Source organism: Periplaneta americana, chromosome 9 (genome assembly GCF_040183065.1).
Source record: "Periplaneta americana isolate PAMFEO1 chromosome 9, P.americana_PAMFEO1_priV1, whole genome shotgun sequence".
In the NCBI taxonomy this organism is placed as follows: Eukaryota; Metazoa; Arthropoda; class Insecta; order Blattodea; family Blattidae; genus Periplaneta; species Periplaneta americana.
This window is the reverse complement of record NC_091125.1, coordinates 11,273,565-11,299,854: the sequence shown is the minus strand read 5'-3', so window position 1 is coordinate 11,299,854 and position 26,290 is coordinate 11,273,565. Positions and strand designations below refer to the sequence as shown.

At 37.2% G+C, this 26,290-nt stretch overlaps 1 protein-coding gene across 1 annotated transcript in view; it reads left to right on the top strand.

Annotated features, from left to right (window-relative positions):
• The first annotated feature begins 12,372 nt into the window (after positions 1 to 12,372).
• LOC138705776 (trehalase-like) overlaps positions 12,373 to 26,290 on the top strand; it is a 71,494-nt gene continuing 57,576 nt past the window's right edge. Inside the window, exons 1-2 of the mRNA XM_069834411.1 lie at positions 12,373 to 12,435; positions 14,864 to 14,991. Coding sequence (XP_069690512.1) covers positions 12,424 to 12,435; positions 14,864 to 14,991 — 140 coding nt within the window. The 5' untranslated portion in view covers positions 12,373 to 12,423. The remainder of the gene's footprint in view (positions 12,436 to 14,863; positions 14,992 to 26,290) is intronic.

Here is a 26,290-nt window from a genome sequence, read left to right as displayed (position 1 = left end):
TGTGCATTGGAACAAATGCCAAGCCACAATACATCCTTTCATTGTATATTTCAAAGAAGATACAGAAATTCGTCACAAAAGTATTGTTGTCATCTCAGAAAACATAAAACATGACACCGATTCCTTTCACTTTTTTCAACACGAAGCAATCAATTTCTTAAACTAAGAATTCAACGATATGAAAAAAATCATCTACTTTTCCGATAGATCAAGTTCACAATACAAAAACAAAAATAATTTTAAAAATAATTGCTTACATGAAGACGATTACGGAATTAGCGCCGAATGATACTTCTTTGCAACGTCGCACAGTGGTTCCAAACTCAAATCTGACTGGACAAAAGGTACAAAAGTTTGAACTTCAAAACAATATAAATACTGCAGTTCTATAATCATAAATAGTCGTGTATCTACGATTTGTATTCAGTTTTCCATAAAAATAATTGGTCTGCGCAGGAGCAGGTAGAAGTCAAGTGATCAGCACGACATTCTATTCTCGTTAGCATCGTCCGGCAAATTACCTTCGGAACATCGATGTGTGAAGATATAATATATTGCCAATCCCCTTCGAGTTTCGATGAATAAAACTACAGGTATTTCCCTACATTTTTAGTGCATTTTCGAACTTTAACATTGTGTTATTAAGTTATAATACTCATTAATACACAGAGAAGTGCTCCGAGTTTCGAATTTTATGTTGTTCCCTTTTGGTTTTGTCCATGTATGTGGCTAGTTTGTGTGTTGGTGCATTTCGATGATTGACTAATTTCGATGATTGACTAATGGTGAGATGGGTATGTTTTCTTGATGTATTTCCGGTAGTTCGTTTACTTTTGGTGCTTCTGGTTTGATTGGTTTTAGTTGTTGTTTCATGTTGCTTGGAATTATGTGTTTGTTTTTGCTTATTGTGTTTTTTACTACGTTGTGGTATTGTGTGGTAGGGTCGTTTTTGAGTTCTTTGATGTTGTTTTCCTTGAAATATGTTTCTATTTTGTTGTGTAGGTCTTGTTTGTGTAGGATGACAGTGCAATTTCCTCTATCTGCTTTGATGAAAGTTAGGTTATGTTCTTGTTGTTTTGTCCGCAAGGTGTTTATTTGTTAGCCTATTATTTTTGTTAATAATAATCTGAATATAAACCTATGGTTTTTCAAACTTACATCATTGAATCAGATTGAAGAGTACAACAAATATATAGAATGGAATGTAGTGTAGGATGTTTCATTAAAACTATAACTTTGTGTTACTACTAATTTATTACAGATATGTCGTAGACCTTCACTTCATAAAAATTTATAGACATATGATTGTGAAGGAAATCATGTTTCCGAATACTCTACCCTAAAACGTCGGTTCAGTTTCTTGTAGTTTTTTTTTTTTTTCAATAAATATTTCACAATAAAAATTCTCTGTTCTACAGTGAAAGTCATCTCACCTTCCTTATTGGTCAAACAGTAACACTCACATACGTCATAATGAACAAAATACGCTATTAATATATCCACTCCACTGAACTGGGCTGCTTACTGGAAGCGGGATTCCCCGTCACATCTCCCACAATATGCGTGCTTAGATAATAATTAATTATTTAAGAAGTAATTACCCTTTAGTTGAACAGTACAGGCAGTCCGTCTTGTAGTGTAGAAGAAACACGCGAAATCAGAACCAAGAGTGGAAATACTTCTACAGCTAATAATGATTCTTACGTAATCGTTTTCTTCAATGTGAAGTATAGTGTTTGTTTTATCAGTTCGCTATATATAATAAAAGGTCATAAAGAAAATCTTTGATCTGATTTTGACAAATCGACATTTTGTGTCGTTCATTTCAAATAACGACCTATTACTTTTTTATTGAAAATAATATACATTGAAACAAATTGGCATGCAGGTACTGAATATTAACCAAAAATGTCCAACAGTTTAAATAGTTAGGTTCACACAGACAGAAAAACATACGGTTTGACAAAAAGCCACTTTAATCAGAGTAGGTATTAAATCTCAGCTTGGTGCCCAGCATTCGACCAAGTAGGACGACTATTTTGACGTATACCGATATATTTTTGTGAAGTTCAATTTGGATACATAACTCAGTGGAGTACTATTTGAAATTATCCATGGCCCATTGAATTTCTACTTACAAGGGAAGGGTTTCGGCTCGAACAGGAGTTTCGTTTCCAAAATTTGTATACAGGCCCATCTTTACATCTCTGTAAAGCTACCAAAAGCATTCATTTGTGTAATGTGCGGTTTGTGTGTTAGAGCAATGTGCAAGTTGAGGGGTGGTGAGAGCATTGCACAAATTAAGAGGATGGGACTCCTTACCCGTAAGCCTAGCCTAGCCTAGAAGCTAGTGCGAGTGGTAAAATGTCTAAAGCCCATTTAAAAATATTTTTCTCCAACGTTCTGTCCGAAAATATTGCACCTAATCAAAAGTGTACACTGTTGTGTGATTCATTGAATGCGCACAAAGACACAACCTTAATAAATGAATCATTCCAAGGGTAGGACATAGAATGTATGATCATTCCACCTAAAAAAAACTAAATATATCCAGACTCTGAATATCTATTTCCTTAGACAATACAAAATATATGCTCGGAGGATAACAGATTACATAAGGACTCTTGCAGAGAATCCAGAACTTAACTTGGGAAATCGAGTGTTTATAATGAAAATGTATAATGAAAATGCACTCTGTTATGCATAACCAGTTGTCTGCTCCAGTATTCCACCCTATGCTTCAGTATTCCTGGCAGTCAGCTGGCTACGTGAATCCTGAACAAGTCTCAGACTTCAAAAATGTAATTCAGGTGGCATTTGATTTTTCAGCACTGGAGTGTGGTTCAAAAGATTGTTCAGGTGTTGCTTCTGCGTGTTGTGCTTATTACTCTGCTCCATACTGTTTTATGCATTTTATAGAGAATCCTCATGTACATTTTTAAAGAAGTGTATTAACCAATATCAACCAAACAGAGAGTTACAGAAATGAATGCTTTTAAGGTCTTCATCATCATTGTAAGGCAAGCCTCTGTACAAATTTTTAACCAAAAATTTCTGTTCGAGCCGAAATCCTTCCCTTGCCAGTGAAATTCTCTTCGGATGCATATCTCAGTGAAGTCTTCATTTCGCAGGCTCACCAAGGATATTCAGAGTGAAGGTCGCTTAAAAATAACTAGTTATTCGAGAGTTGGGTATAATTATTTTATTTTTTGTTCAATTTACTATCACTCGGCGTACAATAGAAGTTGAAAACATACTCCCATAGAAAATATAAGAATACCGATAAATCCCGCCTTGAAGATATTGGTTAAACTGAGTTAGTTAATAAAATGAACAAACAAAATAAATTGATTCTCTAGGAATTATCCGTGAATATAGCGAGGCTTACTTAACCCTTTCTAACCCAAATTAAATTTACAAGCAATCCATGTTGAAACAAATAACTGTATTAGGAACAAGTTACGGGAGTGGCAACATTTGAAACAAAACTATATTGATGAAAATGTATTGAAATAGAAGTTATCCAGCAAAATTTACCTTCATATGTAACACACAAGTATATAAATTCTATAAAGTTAATTATTGCCATATGGTATCTATAGGTAAGAAAGGGTTAAGACTATAATCGTTATTTCTAACTTGACACACGATGGGACTCCCTTGACGAGGATTAACACAACGCCAGCCTCTACTTAGAACAGCACTAGATCGAACATGTGTTTACTGGCCTGGATTCGAACCCATAACTATGGTTTCCATAACACCAAAGCAGCAATTTAAGCAATGTCGGTATTAAAAATTTAGCGTAATCAATCTCGAAAAGATACAAATTTGAACTGAAGCAAATGCTAAGGTTAAGAAAAAAGAGCATCAGGGGAAAAACAACAGGATGGGAGAGATAAGTGAATTAAAGAGAAGAGAGGAAGAATGAACGTAGGAGTGAAAGAGAACGCAGAAGACACGGGAGAAACAGAGTGACAGAGGGGAAGGAAATGTAGAAGTAGAAGAAGAAACAAGGCGTGGAGGAAAGTAAGGAAAACAAAGACAACAGTCAGAGAAATAGAGAGAAAAAAAGTAGAAATAGGGATCAAACTCAGACCCCTACAGTAAATCAGCAGAAAGTAAGACGAGGAAGAAAGGCGAGATAAACATAATAAACCAGAAAGAAAAGCGAGGAGAAGAAGAAAGAAAAGGAGAAGAAACTCGGAAAACAGGGGGGAAAAAAAGATGACATTTTAAAGAAATCGACCAAGAAAAGGGATGATCATAGCAAGAGGTAAGAAAACTTTAGAAAAACAGGAAACTAGAAATAATGAGAGCAAATTGAGGAGAGTGAGCAGTACAAGGGGAACAAAGAGAGAAAGCAGAGCAGACGAGATAAGAGGAACAAGGTGGTGGCGGAAAGAAGGAAAAAACCGCCAGATGCCAGAAGTGCAGGGAAGAAGAAAATGAAGTGTGAAAGGAGATGAAACTGTAAGAGGAAAACAAAGATATCATATCTCAATAGCACTCAATTTAACAGGAGGCTGAATGGACTCCGGATCCGTTCTGTAAGTTTTTGTAAGGAGAAAAATCCCGCAATCACTCCTATATGTAACCATATTTTTACACTCTTGCACGAATAGAACACGCTGCACCGTGAACTTAACCCGGAATGTGGTAATGATGGTAATGGAATGTGAAGAAATTATGCCTAAATGAGTCCGAGGTCCAACACCGAAAGTTGCCCAGCAATACTGCTGCAGTTGGCTGAGGGAGAACCTCGGAAAAAATCCCGAGGTAACTTGTCCTAACCAGAATTTGAACCCGGGCCTGCTCGTTTCATAGTGAGACATGCTAACCGTTACTCCACAGCGAGGTACAACTATCAATCGAATTAGCTGTCCGCAAGTGAAAGAATAATCCGACTTATTTGGCAACAACTCTTTAATATATCGCCCAAGATCGGTCTCTGACACTCTGTGTGAAGTATTATCATTTAAGTCGTATTTCAGTCTTAGAGACGTCACAAATATATCTTATACAGTAATTAATAGACTTCGATGAATTGCCACACGCAGCATGCAATCAGGTTGCCGATAGAGGAGGTGAGCGATCTCCCGGTCTCGTAGTATAAGCAGTTCATGTTAAGAGTTGTGACCGGTCCAAATAGATAGAGCAGTTACAGCTAATGTATATCTATGTAAGCACTTGTTTTTGCATTACTATGGTTGGAATAGTCAAAGCTTAACATTTGTTCAGTGCAGACAAGAATTCAAACACACCACAATGAGAGTGTTGCTGTTCCAAACAATTGCTCCTGGAATACCCTTACCCCCGCAGCCAGTCTTGACCCGTTGGAAAACGTGATTGGATGCTGTTAATTATTATGCTGAATATTACGGCAAAATAATGGAGGTAATTGATGCATTGGATAGCACAGACAGTTCCGCTGTTGCAGCTGTAAAATCATTGCCTTCTGAGCAGCTATTGGAAGATATTCAGTTCATTGATTCTAATTTTAAAATCGTGTCCAAAAGCATCATCCTATTAGAATCGTCTACACTACAACTCTCAGAAGCCCTTAATATAGTGTATAAAGTATCACAAACCGTTATCCAAAATAAAAATTCACTAATTTCAGAAAAAGTGAAATGTAAGTTGAGAAACATTATTGCTGAAAATTCTGCCTATTTACAACTTCGTATTATAAATAATGTACTATCAGGACACAACAAGACGTCTAAAATTTGTGTACTAAAAAGTAGTGACTTTCCGTTCTTCAAATATGCACCTATTACATCGTGCGATGTTGAACGTACATTTTCCCAACATAAAAACTCTTTGAGTGACCATCGGAGGAGGTTCACTTTTCAGTCGCTCAAAATGTAAGTAACTCTTCACTGCAATGCACATATTCAAGGATAATGTGAGTATATTACATTAAATTTTAAGAGTAAATATATCTCACTACAAAATAATTGTGTATTTACATGTTTAGACATTGTCTACTTCAATGATCATTCATTATATTTCTTGAATGCAGAATACAAGTTTTATTGTAACCGCAGTATACTGCTAAGTGTTTACTTCAGAGGCATACTCCATCCGTCGCACGTCCCCTTCTCATGCAGTCTATACTGCGTGTGTAGTAAACCTTACGATTCTCGTGGCAATTCCACGAAGTCTAGTAATTAATCTTACCTTCAATTTCAAGTATTAGATTATATGCTGGCATGTTTGAAGAACCTAAATGATTTAGTTTTAATTTTACTATATGGAACTTAATTCTGAGGAAAAAATATACTTAGACAAATGGGCTGTTAGTAGATTTGTAGACAGACACAAACATACAAACAGTTAGGTAGATATTTCGGTAAATAAATAGTTAAATGGATAAGTGGATTAGTTGGTAAGTGAAAGATCTTCGTGGTTGGATGAATGCACAGATGGATAATTTTTCTTTTTCAACTATATGGGGAAGATGAAATTGTTCATAACTACTGACCGTTTTAATAGTGAGGAGTTAGAGTTTGTGATGATATTGTAGATTAAGAATTTCACTCCGATCGTTTTGCTGAAATGTTGTGAAGTGACTGAGATACGGCTTGACCCAAGCTTAATGAAATAATAGTGTTATACCGGTATGTAGTACAAAAGAAGAATACGAGCTGAACAGATCAGTTACATATACATATAACAATACATCCATTCATTAGTTCATTAATTAATTAATTAATTCATTCATTCATCCATAGTGTTCTACCCAAGGGCACATCTTCGACTGAAAGCCCAGCATTCTCCAATCTATCCTATTTTCTGCCTTTCTCTTTGTCTCCTCATAAGATCCAATTATATCTTAACGTCGTCTATCATCTGATATCTTCTTCTGCCCCGAAATCTTTTCCCGTTCACCATTCCATCCAGTGTAGCCTTCAGAAGGCAGTTTCTTCTCAACCAGTGACTCATCCAATTTCTTTTCCCCTTTCTCATCAGTTTCAACATCATTCTTTCTTCATCCACTCTTTTCAACACAGCTTCGTTTTTTATTCTGTCTGTCCACTCCACACGTTCCATCCTTTTCCATATCCACATTTAAAATGCTTCTACTCGCTTCTCTTCACTTCGTTGTAATGCCCAAGTTTGTACCCATACAATGCTATACTCCACACAAAGCACTTTAATAGTATTTTCCTTAGTTCTTCCTTCAGAGGTCCGCAGAAGATGTTACTTTTTCTATTAAAAGCTTCTTTTGCCATTGCTATTCTCCTCTTGACTTCTTGGCAGCAGCTCATGTTACTGCTTATAGTACACTCCAAGTATTTTAAGCTGTCCATTTGCTCTACTGTTTCATTTAGAGTTTGCAAGTTTACCTTCTTTACTTTTCTTCCTGTGACCATGGTTTTCGTCTTGTTGACATTTATCTTCATTCCATAATGCTCACAGCTGCCATTTGTATATATGTATGTATTTATTCACACTGCAATGGGTATATACCCGGTGGCAGTGGTAACTAATTACACTCAATAATGACAATAATAAATTATTAATTAAAAATACAATTAATGATAATACTAATAATTAATACTAATAATAATAATAATAATAATAACAACAACAACAGGGAATATACTAAATTAAATGAAACGATCACTTAAAATAACATTTGAAATATTCTAATTTGTATCTTAAAACTAAGATCGAACTAAAACCCACGAGTATATGTTCATATCTGCACAAGTACCTTTCAACATTACACTCATTTCGCTGTCAACTCACTCACTGCACTGGAACTACGACACATTTCACTGATTCTATCCTGATTTCACTAACACTTCAAAAACATTTCACTGTTCAAATACTTTGCACTGCCACTATAACCTATACAGCTTCACTGACAGGAACACGTTTCACTTACACAGCACACTTCACTGACACGACATACTTCTTCACTGATACAACACACTTCACTGACACAACATAATTCTTCACTGATACAACACTTCAATAACAACATATCATTTACAACCTTTAAGTACTGTGTATAATTACCGTCTATTAGTAAGGTCCTTAAGCCTATTTTTAAATACATTTTTGGTTGTTGGTAAAGCCTTTAGTAAGTCTGCAGGTAAAGCATTCCAGTCCCTGATAGTACGATTGAGAAAAGAAAACTTTCCAGTGTCCGTCCTCTGCCTTCTTTCCCTCAATTTATATGAGTGGTCGTTCCTTGAAGAGTAATTTGGCGGCTGCAACCTATTTTTTATTTCTTTCCAGGCAGGCTCACCTCTGTATGTTTTGAACAGTGCGCATAATCGAATTCGCGTTCTCCTGTCCGTGAGTGTGTCCCATTTTAATGGTGAATTTTTCCGACAACACTTAAGAGCCCGTTTTTTTAATCTTTTCCAGTGTCTTAATATGTTCTAATCTGTAAGGATCCCAACATGCAGCACCATATTCCATTACTGGACGTACTAGTGATTTATATGCAATCTCTTTGGATTTATCAGAACCTTTTCTTAGTACCCTCATCACAAAGTGTAACGCTCTCCATGCTTTTCCCGCTGTGTCTGTAACGTGTTCCCCCCAGCCGAGATCGCTGCTAAATGTTATTCCGAGGTATTTACATTTGTTAACTTCCGGATTGGTTTCACCCCCTAACGTATACGATGCGACTATTTTATTTCTTTTCCTTGTAAAGCTGATGGCTTTGCTCTTTAGAGAATTTATTTTCATTTTGTTGGCTATTGCCCAATCATTTATTCTATTGAGGTCATTCTGGAGAAGAGTAGTATCTTCAAGACTTTTTATTTCCCTGTATAACATACAATCATCCGCGAATAAGCGAACCCTAGATAAGATATTAACTGGCAGATCATTTACAAAAGCCAAGAATAGAAGAGGCCCCAAGACACTCCCCTGCGGGACCCCGGAAGTAATTTCAATTGGGTTCGATAATTCCTCCCCTACCCGTACTCTCTGAGTGCGACAAGTTAAAAATTCCTTGATCCACTGGAGCACTCTGAAGTCAATCCCCGTTGATTGTAGTTTAACCAACAATATATCGTGTGGGACTACATCGAATGCGCGTGAAAAGTAAATAATCACTGCGTCTACTTGGCTATTGGAATCTATTCCGTCTTCTAAATCCTGACATACCGTTATTAATTGACTCTCACATGAATAGCCCCCCCCGAAATCCATGCTGACAGTTATGTAACCAATTTGAGTCATCCCAATGCTGCCTTAGATAAGCTGAAATCAAGTGTTCCATCTGTTTGCAAACCACAGAGGTAAGGCTGACCGGTCTGTAATTTTTTGTATCTGAGCGAGACCCTGACTTATAAATTGGCACCACTATTGCATCTTTCCAATCTCGCGGGACAGTACCATTGTTAATTGATATTTCAAATATACGCACTAGATAGGGAATCATGGCTTCCCCTCCCAATTTTAGTACGTCTCCGGCGATACCATCAGGTCCTACTGATTTATGAGTTTTCAATTTAGAGATCCTTCTCCTTATGTCCCTAGGCTTGATAGAAAACTGACCCGTATTTTCCACAGAAGCTAAGTGTGGTACTATTGTCCTCATCCCAAAAACAGTGGCATAATAGGAATTTAATTTTTCTGCTTTTTCGCTGTCCTGTACGATAAATTGATTGCGGTCATTTTTTAGTGGGAGGCTCGAATAATTTTCCTTGCGTCGTCTCTTCACATATTTATAAAATTCCTCCCACCCGTTTTGTTCACCTTTGAAAAGTTTGTTTAGGTAATTTTCCTGCGCTATCTTCTTCGCATTAAGCAGTTCTTTCGATAGTTGTGTGAATTTTGTTTGTTTTGCAAGGCTTTCCTTGCGCTGTCTGTAGGATTTCCTTAGTTTTCTTTTCAGTTTCCGTATGTATTTATTATAATATTCCGGATCGGGATTGTTTGATAAGCGTTTAACCGGGATAAATTTCTGTATTCCTGTTAATATAATCTGCTTGAACTCCGCCCAGCATTCTTCTACACTACTGCCCTTTACTACCCATGATGAGTACTTTTCTCTAAGATAATTTTGGAAGCCTTCTCTGTCCGCTTTGTTATATTGCAAGATATTTTTGTTCTTTTTACCGCTTTGCTTGTACTTAGCATTCCATAATATTTCAAGAATTACCGCGTCGTGGTCACTAATACCTGGAATCACTTCAATACCTGCGACTATTTCTGAGGGTCTTAAAAGAAATATGTCTAGTAACGAATCTCCCCTTGTCGCCCTGTCTGTTACTTGAATTAAGTTATGTTTCCAGATGAATGCGTTTACTAATGACTGGGCTTGACTCATCCCTCCCTCTATTGTACCCTGCCAGTTTACCTGAGGCAAGTTTAGGTCCCCTGCAACGATAACATACTGCCCGCGGATTTTTCTATTTTCCAACATATCTCTTATTTTATACAGTACGTTCAAGCCTTCTTTCGGGGCCCTGTATAAACCGATGATGTGTAATATGTTTCGCGAATAATCATCCTCTATGTCTACACCCAACATTTCGAACTCCGAGTCCTTAAAATTTTCAGCGCTTTGCAGGCACTCTTTTACACATATAAAAACCCCTCCCCCTGTTCCTACACGGTCGCGTCTGTATGTTACATATTCGTTTCTAAATACTTCTGAGTCTGCTACTTCGCTGGAAAGCCATGATTCCGTTCCTATTATGACGTCAGGATTATGCGAATCTACTAGGTTCCAGAATTCAATTGATTTATTATAAATACTTCTACAATTCACCTGCAGCACCACTAAAGACTTACCATTACATGACATAATATTGGTGATCCCTGTTGTTTCCGCTGTGGCCGCCGCTACCACCTCCGTCTCTCCCATCGCCGTCGCCGCTTCCTCCGCCGTTGTAATAGTACTCGTACATACTATTTGCCGCCGTCATTCCCGGTCGTTGCTTCTCTCCGTTGCCTCCGCCCTCGAGAACAGCGCTCCTAGTCCCGTCGCTCCTCGTCGATTTAGATGGATTCCATCACGTCCCAGGTCCCCGTCACCGATCCACGAATTTGGGTCCACGAATGTTGCTCCCGTTCTATCTGCCACTCAGTCGAATGCCTCATTGAGTCGCCCAATCCGAGTCCAGTGAAAATCTCGTCGCCGCACTATCCCGCTGATAATTATCTTCGCCTGGGGGTACAGCTCCTTCGTTCTTACCGCCAAGTCGTACATATCTCCCATAACGTACTCGAATCGTCGCCTCAGGTCATTGGTCCCCACATGTAATATTACAGTTTTTATGTCCCTTTTCTCCTGTTGCTCCAATTTGAGTTTCACTTCGTCGACTCGTATCCCCGGGTAGCACAGCACTTCGAGGTCCTTATTTTCCTGTCCCACATGTCGCACCATGGAATCTCCTATCACCAATATCTGCTTCTCCTCGCTCGCCTCCCCGTGTTGTTCCTCGCGTAGCCGCCTGTTCTCAGCTTCCATCTCTCTCAGTCGTTCTTCCGTCTGTTGCAGCTTTTCTTTCAGTTCCGCCACCTCTTTCTTCAGCGACTCAATTTCTGTGTCCGTGGTCTCAACAGCTATGTCCCTCATACATTCCCTACACCGCCAGTTTAGCTCGAGTACCATATCCCTTAGTATCATCTCCTCTTCTGCTAATAACACCATATCATCAGCAAATCTTACACACTTTATTCTTCTTCCTCCTACTACTATTCCTCCCATGTTCTGAAAACAGTTCTTTACTAAATCCTCCAAGTAGATGTTGAACAGGTTAGGTGATGAAGGGCATCCTTGTCGTAGCCCTAATCCTCTCCCTATTTCATTTCCTTCAGACATTTCACTTGTTGTTTCATACAAAGGTTACTGATCAGTCTCCTCTTTTTCCAATTCACGACAATTTTCTTTAGGATCCCATTAGTTTATTGCAATTTACTCTGTCAAACGCCTTTTATAAATCCACAAATACTACAATAAAGAATTACAAAAATAAGTGGAAAGGCTATAGTAATAGAATTTACGGAAATTTAATACCTAAGTCATTTGGTAGCAACTGGCTACGGACTGGAATGTCCTGGGTTCAATCATGGTGATGGGATTTTTCTCGTTGCCAAAACTTTCAGAATCCGCTCAGTCTCCTATCAAGTTGAGTACCGGGTTCTTTCCTGGAGATAAAAGACGATCGAAGCATGGCACAATGGGACGGATTGCGATTCTAGCCGGAACAAAATCAATTTTTACATGTTCTCAATTTTAGGCATGTCCTATCTCAAGTTGTTGCTAATGAATCATAGAATGCTTATCTAAGAGAGAGAAGCTTTGACACTAAACGTACGGACGTCACACAAGGATTCTCCTACGTAACCAGTTTTATTGCTCAGTCACGCTGAAATAGTGTAAGAAGCAAGCTTGTTTTGTGTGATCTGGGAGTGAAACATTTTGTGTTTCTGAAATGAAGAATGAAGAACAAGGTTGGTAGATAATTATTATATAAGTTTTATGTTCATAATAACTTTGAATTTTTAGAAACGGCGTGTTAACTTAACGGCGGGAAATGCGATTTTTAAAACTATTTATCAAAGTAAACGTTGACTTATAACACCAGGGACACATAGGATCACATTTATTTTTATGTCAGAATGTAGGTATAAGCATGCACTTTAAGACTAACGTAGTTTAATTTGCTTCTACTGACCGCTCTGCATGTGGTTAATTTTTTTCAGACTCGGAACCGCTACCAATGATTTCGCGCCGTGATCTATTTCCAATATTGCCAATAAAAGTGGCGACTTAGATGAACTATATAGATATGTTTTGAACAAATTATGCATTGAAACATGTGATTCTAATAGTGAGAAGTGCATTCGTAATATTTTGAAAAATATTCGAAGTTATTTTAACAGATGTTGGATGCAGTGCCACCGTAAAAAGGATTATTTTCTTAAAAAACATTGTTTTTGGCAGATCAGAGCCAACAACAAAGATATTTTTGCAGCTAGAAAAGAGGAGATTATTTCTAGATTTCGCTCTCAACTAGGGCTTCTTATTGTCAAGTCGAAATCTGGTGGCCCTGGGACTCAAATGATGTCAATACTGCACGTCGGTTTTTTGAAAACCCACAAATTATAGCCAATATTACGGGCATTATTAAGACCTCATTCACAAATTGTCTGTAATTTTATGCACCATTTCATGTGGATATTCAATATACAGTATATTGAGGCGTTTGAGAAGTACCACACCAATGATACAGCCCATTTAGCCTATATGTACAATTATATCCATGGTAGTACATGCCATTCAGCGTGCAATACTGATACATGGAGGAAAAATTGCAGAAACTGCGATACTTCCTCTTGGGATGTTATTTGAAGATACTCAAGAGGCAAGACACAAAGATTTACGAAAGTACAGGTTAGATCACTGTAGGAAGTGTTCTCTTGAGAGAAACTTAGAAGATGTCCTACGCATGTTAGTATCTTCTGATCCGATCATATCCCAGATCAATCGACATTCAAGTTCAAGAAAATCAAAACTGCTTACGGCTACAAGTATCAGCAGCGAGTGCTCAACTGCAACCCCAAGATGAGGACGGCAGTAGCGGAGATACAACAGATGCTTCAGATTTCTGACCATGAGTCATAAAATGTACTACATAGTAGTCTGTGAAATAATTTCTGTTTACTTTAATTTTTTATTCGCATTAGTTGTATGCAATTTTTATTGTTGTAACTTATGATTTTTTAACAAATAGACATTCTATACTAAAATAATAATTCTCATACAAATATTTCATCAAATGTCGTAATAATTTACCTTCATCTTACTATTTTCAACGATTCGAAACGAATTTATCAATATTAGATTTTGTTCCGGGTAAAATCGCAATCCGTCCCACTGTGCATGGTGCCGACCACACCACCTCATTCTAATGCCGAAGTCAAGCAAGCATGGAGCTTTACCTCAAGCGCCTTCATGGTGGTTTTAGGGGATATTTTTCCTATTTTGACCTAATATCTAAGTAAATTTGTAACTACTTTGCACGTGGAAGAAGAGGGAAAGAAAACTCGTTCTGAGATGGTGGAAGAACGGAACAATAGATCGTGAATATGTGATGGTTGAAACTGTTGTACCATGGGAAAGCATGCGATTCCCAGTATTTTTAATAAGAGTTGTTGTGAGGTAATTGATTGAGCTCTGAACAGAGATTTTAATGGAGTAGACCTAGTGTTTAAATGTGATTATAGAATAAAGGGACTGATATGGTAGTCATTAAGAGGCAAGTTCGTAAGCATATGGGCCACTGACATGGGCCTCCATCAGGGACAGGATTATTTTAAGCGTCGTAAATCTACGACAAGGGTGTCAGGTGTAGCTCCCTTCGCAAAATATCCCTACTAAGAATTTTATCGCCCTTAAAAACTCATCGCCGTAGGCCGGATTTGAACTCGCGATCCTCGGATACAATGGATAATTTGGTAATTACCGGACTACCGCGAAGGACTGGAAAGGGAAATGCTCGGAGAAAAGAAAGGCTTGCAGGGATTTGAACATTAACAAATTGGTTGAGACACTTTTGGACAAGTTCCAATTGCAGGAACATAGATCTCAACTTAAAAACCACAATCGCTGCTACCACTAAACTACAGCGGAAGACTCATACTTTATAAAGCACTACTTTCCTTATCGTGCGACGTCTGAATCTGCACGTACTATGTGTTCTTGGTGTTTCATAATGTAATATACACATCAAACAGCAAATTTTATATATACAGTACGTCGGTATTGGTCTGGGAGAGGAGGAAGTGGGCAACAATTTCCCTTACCTGGTGTCTGATAATTGAGTGACTGATAAGAGGAGCCAATGAGTGCGCTGCTGCGCGCATATATATGTTGCAGAGCTCGTTGGACGCAATCAGTAGTGAAGCGGACGCCATGGCGATAGCGACGGACGCTGGCATCTTCCTCATTGTCGCGGCTCTCTTCGCCGGTGCCGTGGCCGACCGTAGTCCACAGCCCTGCGACAGGTAAGCGATTCCATCGTATAACACCTTCCAAGTTGGTACTCACTGTTGTAGTAAGATGCTAACCGTACTCGGGCCACATTCACGCATTGATCGATGTGGGCGATGCATCCTACGGTAAATTTTTATTATTTTTAACAGGTACTGGTGAAGGTCGACAAAATATATTGAGTCGCGAGACAAGGTTAATCATTTTTACGAAGTTAGTACTTTTAAAAATGAATATTTTCCTTTCCTACGTATGGAAACGTAAGTATTTTTTACTCCCTCACTAATTACTGCATGACAGTAGGTTTTACTGCGTGTATCCATTGGTCTGTCGGCCTCTTTCGATCGGGAGGTAATTTATCACGTCGCGTCGGTGTTATTATAACTTAAGGTATATGAAGGACCGGTTTTTTACAATTGGTACAATACGGCTCTAATTGTACTTATATTCCACTTTTTAATGTGTACAAATTTTCAGTCATGATGTTGACAACAAATACGGCGCGTCATTCTAACAATACATGGAAGCTATAAGTTTCGGATCCTGTCTTTGAGATAGGTATTTGTCCGTTATCAGTGTTATGTCCTGTTTTTTTAATTGGTTATTTCACGACACTGTATAAACTACTGGGTTACTTAGCGTCGATGGTATTGATGATAGCGAAATGGTATTTGGCGAGATGAGACCGAGGATTCGCCATAAATTACCCGAATTTCGCCTTACGGCTCAGGAAACCTCGAAACAAAACCCAACCAGGTAATCAGTACAAGCGAAAATCGAATCCACGCTCGAACGCAACTCACGATCGGCAGGCAAGCGCCTCAGCCGACTTAGCTACGTCCTGTGCTTTATTTAAGTGGTGGTTCGGTGTCGCGCTGACCGTGCGTCATTGGAGTTTCCGGTACAATATAATAATCTGTTCTATAGAGGATTCCACGATAAAAAAAAGCATTGATCTTATGGGCCTTGCTTAGTACACTGTTGCCGCAAGGTGCCTCCGTTAGAGGAAGGAGTGAGGTATAGTATCTCTGTCTCACTCTCTTCCTAAACGTACAGTTTATCGCACAAAATAGGCACGTCGAGTCCAAATGATTAAAAAACCTATTAATGCCATAATGATTTCTGAAAACAAAAACATGCATTATATTTTATATACATTACAATTAAACTTTGGACATTTTGGCCATTAACCAACTTTTGGAGACCTGAACTAGGTTATAAAACAAAAAATAGACATTAAAATACAGTTTAGGTACCTAAAAATACAATTTTAGGCAGCTGGAAATACTATTTTAGACACCTAAATATTTTTAGCCACTCCAACTACAATAACTATAATGATACAAATAATTAGTGAATATTAAATATCACGCTATACAATGATAAAGACAGTAAAAATTATTGTTGTTAGGAACTTCATTTTATTATGTCTTAAATTAAGAATAATCAACTTATTATTAATGCATTCATTGGCCTCATTGCTCTGTATGGCTGCTGATACATACGTCTCAATATCACAGTTAAACTAATGAATTTCTTATTAATACATTATTCATAATTGGCTTTGCAGGACATCATGATCAGTGATCATAATATAAGCCTAAATTTTCTGTTGTGGCACTTTACCTTTTGTTAGTTTTGCGCTTATAAACTGGTTCTAACTTTCCACGCGACACTGTTCTTTTGTATTTCTACTACCCGTTCAAGTGCTCAAAAAAAAAAAAAAAAAACCTGTTACTTTCCGGGAATTTTTTCATTCCTACAACCAAACTATTACAATGTCTTTGAGCCAGAACTTCCTCATTCATTGCTGCACTAAAAATGTCTCACCCATGTCAGACTGGTTAAGGCTGGTTCACAATAAACCGGGAATGGAAACAACGAAAACGAGAACGGAAATAATATTACATACATTTATTTTAACAATATTTCCGTTCTCGTTCTCGTTTCCGTTCCCGGTTTATTGTGGACCAGCCTTTAGCCTCCCTGCCTTCCAACGTGGCGACCTGGGTTCGATTCCATCTGAATGAGCCAGGAAGAAATTTGTGTGGACAAAGCGGGCGCGCGGAGTTTTTCTCGGAGTTCTCCCGTTTCAATACACCTCAACATCCTCATTTTGAGAGTCCCGAATCAATCCTCTAAAACAAATAGCAAATGGCTGATAGTTGTACACATTTATTTTTAATAAAGGCTATTACTGCTACACGAAAAATTAAAACAACATATTAACAAAACAGAAATGGGTATTTTTCTACTCTAAAACTGTAAAATAACTCATAATGGGGAAAAATAGATATTTTAGGCACCATAAATCCCATACCAAATGTTAACATTTTGTATAAAACTTGAACTTGAAGCTATTTCAGCAGTGTTAGTTATTCATGCAGAAAAAATTGGCATTTAGTCTAAAATCCGAGGTCTAATTGTAGCATATTACATGAAGTATACATATATTTCTAAACATCGCAGACAATGTTATACTTATTTTAATAGTGTGAAATCTTGGCCTCAACTGTACCGCCCCTACTTTTCTGTTGAAGTCCACAGTGGATATGTTTGGCAAGAGAGCGGAAGGTTAATCTACTAATTTAGCTGTTACCCCGTTATTCGTAAATTAAATATATGCTAATTTAAGAAGTGTAACAATATTGTAGCACATGAAATCGCTCTAGTTCTCAATGAAATTGTGTTCCATTAATTAAAAGAAACTAATTAATTACTAATTCTCAAGAAAACATTGGTAAATAGTTGATGGTAACAGCCCCCATAGCTAAATTCAATGCTTTTTTTTTTTCTTAACGTGAAATCCTCTATATTTTAGGTCGAAAGAGTAACGCGCTGTAGCGTCGTGGTGTAAGGTATTCAATTTTTTTGCTTGCGTACTCCCAAAATATATTTTTTTATGTCCGCACCCCCAAACTGCATTGAAATTACCTAAAAAGTAATAAAAGACTATGATTTTTGTGTTGTATGAAAAATAAATTATTATTATTATTATTATTATTATTATTATTATTATTATTATCATTGATGCAATAATAAAAGTAATGAATTATGCAAAATGCTACTGAAGCAAGGAAAGACAAGCGTTAATATTGTAAAAGAAAATATGTAAACTGCAATAATTATCAACAAGTATAATAAAATAAATGTCTGAATTTTTCACATAGATTGAATACCACTGGCTTAAGGCATCATGCCTGTATTCGCGTTATGGAAAGCGCGCTGGTTAGAGTCTTCATGGAGAGGGAATTTTCTCATGAAATTTCGACCAGTGCATGAGACCGGTGCTCACCCAGCATCATAATTATTTTGGGAAGCTGCGGTAGATAACGAAATGCGAAATCCACCTTGAAAATTAAAAAATTAAAAAAATCTCCCCACTACTACTACCACCACTACAACAACCACTGCAACTACAAGAACTGTAAGTGCACTTGTACACAGTAATTATATTTGTTTGAGCTAAGACACGAACACATGAACTACCAGAAGTGACTGACTTCTGACTGACTTCTGGTAACCTAACTTACCATAGCAGATAGGGAAGGAAGATTCATTTCATCGCACACTATACTAAAAGCCAGGTTATGAACCGACTAAACCGGAAGCAACGTTCTGTTGCTCTCTTTCTGAGCTCTGTTGCCACATAGTGACGCGAGATTCAAAGTGTGTTCAGCGTTTGTCACCGAAATGTTTAAAATATCTACTGTATATAGTTCTCGATAACACTATCAACAATATTAGAAATTAAAATTATTGTTTTTAAAAAAGCACGAACTAATGACGCCGGTACAAAATGCGGTGGACTCGTAATGCACGTGGTACTCCAAATGAACTGGGAAGTTTGACTACACTGTCTCCGTGATTTCGTTGCCAGATTTTCGTTAGCAGACGACATTTTCACGCGAGATCCAATGAAAAGCTCCGTTCTCCTTTTCCCTTCCAACCCCCCCACACTCAACTTGCCATCACTGCACAGGCTACCCCTCTAACCCGCACTTTCCTCTCGCCCTGCCAACTACTTCCTGTTTAGTCGGTTCATAACCTGGCTTTTAGTATAGACATCACACAAATGTGGCCTCTCTAGTCATGGGATCGGTATGACGCAGGGCCACCGCTGAGGCATCAAAGGACAATCACAAGACTACAGACAAAAGCCCAATCCCGTAGACGGAAGATAAATTTCTTCCATTCCCAACGCCATAAATCGAACTTCGAATCGCGGCATCCACATAGCACGTACTTATTAACTTCCTTAACGACCACGTAACAACTACTAGATTATTTAACGTATGGAATTTGTGATAGCGGGATGGTATTTGGCAAGATGAGGCTGCGGATTCTTTATGAATTACCTGACATTCGCCTTATACTTGGGAAAAACCTTGGAAAAACCCCAACTAGGTAATGAACCTAAACGGGAACTGAATCCACGCCTAAGAACAGACCCGATGCTTGACTTTCCGTAACCTATTTGTACAAAAATAAATAAAATGCAAAATACATCCTTTGAATTGCAATTGCATATAGCAAATGCATGTTATATCAGTAATTTTTAGTATGGTACTGATCACTTGTCTCCGTCTGCAATCATAAATGTTGCTGAAAACAATTGACTGTAGGTCTACTAGACGGATTACAAAAAGGCACATGGAATAGGGGTATACTGAACTAGCACCAACAGATAGCGCTCGTGTACTTTGAGGGATGCGCTTTGCGTGTGCATTTGTTTTTCGGTACATTGAGGATATACGTATTGTACTAGTATATTAAATACTCCTAAAAACAACTAAAAATGACAAATTGTTGTTATGTCCCTATATGTAAAAACCAGAGAAAGCTTTTTGTTTTGAATCAGGTCCCGAAATATTCTGAATATATGCTTTAAATCTTAAAAAATATAAGTAATTAAATTGCGCCTCGAAAGTGCTAGCTATTAAATAAAAGCACTTCAAATAAGAAATTGTTGACTACAGTTTCATTTTGGAAGAGGAAAAAGAAAAATTAACAAACACATATGCAATCTCGTCAGCGAGCTATGTTAGCTTAGATTATATGCAGTAGTTGTAGGAGTCTCCGAAGTTTATGCCTGCAGTAAACTCTCGATAAACTGGGATGTTTATTATCCAGGACGATCCGTAGTGAAATCCATTTCATGAATAATGTTTTTAATGTACTGTACCCTAATTATTAAAACCATGTTTTAACTTTAATTTTCAAAATCATCCTACATAGTACTCAAAACTGCATGTCCTTAACCTACAAAACGCACGACTAATTTTGATAACTGCTGCGATTACATTATGTCATCCTATTAAAAATTGCATTTGATCTTTCTGCAACTACAGAAGAAAATACAAAGAATTCAATCTCGATAGTCCCTTCCCTATAAAAAAAATACATTGGTGGCTGCATATCCTGATTTTAGCGTACGGTCCTTAAATACTAATGATTAAAGGGGGCAATATTCACCTTCGAGATAGTTCATATTTTTTCATTCGTGAATCTCGTTCTCAAAGTTCTCGTTTAGGTTCATGAACATTCAATTTACTCGTATCTACTGCATACTGCAGATTTCCCCACCCATCTCGGGGAATCGCTCAATATTATACAGATTTATGTTATTATTTATTGTAAATTAAATTGAATTATGAGGTAAGAAAATATTGAATTATATTAAATTATACTAGGTTATACAAAATAATCGTAAGTATAATTTTGACACACACAGAAAACCAACAAGCAGGAAAACGTAAACAACTGTAGCATATGACATAACATAGCCCTACAACATGTTGCGCCGCATGGAACTCTCCTGCCATCTAGCGGTAAAACTTCGAATAAGATATTCCTATTGGAGAACAGACACGGAGTGCGCTGTGACGATATCGCGTATAGTGCGGTGGGAGCGAGTTCTGTCCATCAGCATTCGAAATACGAGTACAAGGTTTGTAGAGTTGTGTTATTTTACTCCTGCCTTAATAATAGCTGTAGGCTACCTCACACCTTAATCACGTAAAAGTTGTTTCTTCATATAAAAGAATGACGTCTACAGGGAGGCGAGCTAGTGGATCGTCACTGTCTTTATATTCACTATCAATATCACTATCATCTCTTAAATTTATTACAAAATTTCTGTAAATTCGTCCCGTGATAATCTTCCTCCTTTGTTGTTCACCATCACAAATCAGGAAATGTAGTCTTCTTTATAGGCTTCGTTCGTATGCTTCTATTATATGCAAAGTACCGTTTTGTTGGGAAAACTCACTCTTTACTTTTTTCCAAATCATTTCTATCGCATTACATTGACAACGATAAGGTGGTAAACGCACTCCAAGATGATCTTTTGTTATAGCTAATTCATCCAGTTCGTAAACTTTTTCTCGAATTTTATACGGTGTATTTTTAGTTGATTATTTAACGACGCTGTATTGCATATACAGACAAAAAAACACACACACAAGTATTCTGCCCTAGTGGGTATTTAGTGTCGATGGGATTGGTGAGATGATATTTGGTGAATGAGGCCGAGTATTCACCATGTGATTATCTGACATCGCTTTACCGTTGAGAAAACCCTTGGAAAGAAAAAAACCAAACAAGTAATTAGCCCAAGCAGAAATCGAACACACGCCTGAGCGCAATTCCGGATCGGCAGGCAACCGCATCAGCCAACTGACCAACTGAGCTACGTCGGTGGCTTATACGGTGTAACTCGTTCTAATAATTCTAATAGTTTCCGTGGGATGAAAATCTACGTTTTTTTTTTCTTGCAACATCGCTATAATTTTTCGTTTAAAGGAATTTATGTTAAGGAGCATGTCCACTTGAACAGAATGGTAGCTGGCTGACGATAACCCATTCCTCGCACAGATAATATTAATAAATCTGTTTACGAAGCAATCTTTAAAAGTGTCAGCATAATCCGAAGTTCTCGATTGTGGACAAGAGCGAATGATTACACTGTTCTGCATTTCAAAACTTATTTTCTGTTGTTTTCAATCTGATCGCCGATTCTAAACGGATTTTTTGTGCTGAATTCGAAAATAATCTCCATTTTTCTCCATCACGTCAGGTTTTCAGACAATTCATGAATAACTAGAAATGAAATTATTGCTTTGTGAAACGTTATAAAAATTATTTTCAACAAGAATTTTGTGAGAAAACTAGGCCACAATTTGCTGTTTGCCACTAATTAATAATTAATTAATAATTATAAACACTTTCATAACCTTACCTCAATATTGCACTTCAAATTTTCTCTTCTTTGACCTCCTCGCATTTTGTTCGGAGCAGTACCTTTTTAACATCCAGCAATAGTCCGCAATGTTTCCATTATGAAGCAAAATACCTTTTGAATTTTCTGAGAAGAATCTATGAAGAAAACCTCCACTCTTTGGAATTATAGTTTGTTATATAATTTTAAGACGGCAAGGATGTTTTGGCAATACATTAAATTTTCTTCTTCAGCAAAAAAAAAAAAAAAAAAAAAAAAAAAAAAAAAAAAAAAAAGGACAAGTTCCTTCTCACGATGCTTGTACCATGAAAATTATGTACCTTGAGCCAATACTTTCATTTCTTTTAACCTAGAACCTAATAGTTCTGCTGATTCTTTAGGCAAATTTAAATCCCTCGCTAAATCATTAAGCTCACTTTGATTAAAACATTTATCATCACCAGTATTGTCTGGTTCATAAGTATGATCCACTGGAGATTCAGTTTCAGTGCTACTGGATGCAGATGGCAATGTATCTGATTCAGGGGAACGGGAATATCAGGACCACGAGGTAAGGCCCGAATGGCAGAGGGAATGTTAGGATATAGAATCTCTTTCTTGTTTTTAGCAGTATATTCAGCTACCTTACTGTACAAAAATAATAATCGTCTCCATGATTTGTAGATTCCATCCAAATCATAGGGATACCAAAGGGCAATGACTTCCTTTTTCCATTTTTCCAACTCCTCAACTCTTCAACACAACTACGTCATACTTTGTGGGGGCACTAGGATTTCTCCTGGTCTCCTAACTTAATGCCAAAATATTGAAAGTAAATATTCTTTACAAAAGCTGTTATATTCAGTCTCTGTTTTACTAACGTATATGACCCACATATATAGCAAAACAAATTTGAATCATTTACACGATCACCTTTCGACATTTCTATGAAACAACACTATTATGTTATACTCTCGAGAAAAATGAGAACTCACACACTTCACTTTTACACGACAACCAACAACACAAAACTGAACCTCTAATTTTAAAACAACTTTTAAAAGGGGATAGGTTTATTATCTCAGTAAGGAAATCTGTAGGCTCATAAGCTCGATTGCACTTCCATAAATAAATATATATACAGGGACCCTATGTCATTTCTCTAATTCATTGTTAGTTTTAATAGCAATCTCTAAGAGTAAATATTTCCTTCATAATTTTTTATAACCTGAGACCATACATTTCAACTTCCTGTTTATAGATAACGTTGGGTGCAGACAGATAAAAATCTCAAAGAATAAACAACGGATGTCTTAACCTCGGTTCATTTTAAAGGGAAGGGTACAATTTTGTACATCCTCTAGGGGCGGATACGGTCAGTAGATTTTAATAAATATCAAATACAAACATAATAAAATATATTATGATACATTTTAAGCAATAAAGTTTAAATTATAAGCTGTCGTGCCTTTTTAACAAACGACAAGCACACGTAATATTACTATATTACGAAAAATATTGAAAACATAAAATTTTGAATTATAAAAAATTCTGACGTGGTACGCGAAAACGGATTTCATTTTTGCAATCAGTGTGAAATTGTGATTCGGAAACACTCATTTATTTCAAAACAACAAAATCCATGCAGAACGATGTTATTTACGAAATACTTCCAGGAATGAAGCCAGTTCTTGGGATCCTACATGTGTCACTATGAGCCTGCTTCCATTGTCTGGCGACACTTCAAGACCATCCCTATTTGATGATTTGATGAGTCTTGCTATGTTATGTATTGTCTACAATGATTCTGATTGACCCATGATTCTTCCAAATAGAAAATTGAGCTCTCATCTCCAGTGGTTTATTTCTAAAAGGAAAGTGCCCTAGCTCTGGGATTTCAGTAGTACCGGTAGTAGTTGTCCTCATCCCAGCGTTTTCATCATCATCATCATCATCATCATCATCATCATCATCATCATCACCACCACCACCACCACCACCACTTATGCAGAAATGCATATGGAATGTCAGACGAAAATACATGGTTTCGAATCTAGATCAAGAAGTTATTAGATCTGCAGTGTGGACCTCACTATGAAACTGTTCAAATGTGAATAAAATATGACTTTTCATAAATGCAAAATTTGACGATAATATAAAAATCATAAAGTGCCCTGGTGCCCCCTGGCCTCCAAAAATAGTACCATGGCACCGCTAAGCCTGAAATACGTCCCTATTCATTTACAGAAACTCTCAACTTGTGAAATATCCAGGCATTTTATTCAAGCAGTACCTATGTCACCTGTCTCTATTAGGAATCTCCAACTATCATTCGTTCTGTTGCTACTGAAACCAATATATATTTTATAATTTTGTACACGGATGAAACAGAACCTTTTTTATTTATATTTTCCCTTATTATATGAATTATATTCTCCTCAGGTTGCGGATAGAGGAGACGGCCTCCAGATATGGAGGGTAGCTGCGAATATATTGAATAAGCAGTCGTAGAGAACCGATAAGGGTGGTCCTCCAGCTTGGACAAGGGGCTAACAACTCATCACCGTAAAAACAGCTTGTTACGAAACCTTACAATAAGCCTCGGAATGGGACTGATTCTCTGGCACGACTACAGTGGGCGAATCCAGAAATGCATATAGAGTGTTAGTTGGGAAGCCGGAGGGAAAAGACCTTTGGGGAGGCCGAGACGTAGATGGGAGGATAATATTAAAATGGATTTGAGGGAGGTGGGATATGATGATAGAGACTGGATTAACCTTGCACAGGATAAGGACCAATGGCGGGCTTATGTGAGGGTGGCAATGAACGTGCGGGTTCCTTAAAAGCCATTTGTAAGTAAGTAAGTACAGTAGAACCTCTATTATCCGTAGTAATTGAGGAGATGGACTGAACGGCTAATCGAAAAAAATCGGATAATACGTACATGGAAGATTTTGTAATTTCCTTCGTGGTCTTGTGTTTAACTCGCTATGTAGTGGATCAGAAATTCACTAATTTAAGTCTAGTTGTCAACAACGGGTTTTTAAGGACCAAGGAAATCCGATGTAATGAATGTCTCGGAAAAAATATGAAAAATGGAGGTCTCATGTTTTAGATTTAGCCTACATAATTTGTTACACTTTATCCTTATTTCTGATTAAATCACGCAGTTGTAACTCCAATCTCATATTGTGGTGCGAGATGAGTCCCAGTTTTCCTTTTTCGATACTTGGCACAACACGTTTTCTGTTAACACTCGTAGAAGACATTGTTATATAGAACGGCAATTCGAACAGTAGACAATACTGCGTAATGATAAAGGCTTATAATAAACTAATAACACCATATTGATTATACATCTTGATTACACAACTTTTAACATTATATCACTTCTGATTATAAAGTAACGGAAACGAAAGCAGAAGGTGCGAAGACCACTCAGTTCTGATGATGGCCCCCAGGCCAATCTAGTCAAAAAGATAACCTAGTTAATTAACACGTAAAAGCATATTAAGTAATAACACTCTCTAGAAAAAAGTGCGTAGGGCCTACTAATATAATGTTCAAAACATTACTTCATATAAGTTATATTATTTCTGAAGCAAAAAAAAAAAAAAAAAAAAAAAATCAATCAATCAATCAAGAGCGAGAAATAGACAGTCGGATAATCCGTCAATCGGTTAATAGAGTGACTGATAATAGGGGTTCTACTGTAGGTAAGTATAAATTATATGCTTTCCTGTTGGATACTTTCCCTCATCATAGAAACCGTAAATAGTTCTACGAAATATAACTTTCGAATATTCACTTCACATAATTATAATTACGTTTCGGCCTATTGTGACTCTTTCCCGGAGACCTGAATAATGACATACCGTATTTATATTTCGTACGTTGTCTTCGGCTTCCTTGCAAATTCTCACAACTGTACGGATTACTCATACCACCACACATATTGACAGTGTCAATCTTGGCTCTTGGAAAAATCGACAGTTGTACGTGTTCCTTTTGCTGATAAATTCTTTAAAAAATGAACACATTATACTTAAATTACTTCTCTGCATTAATGCATGGATATAGAGGAAATTGGGTAT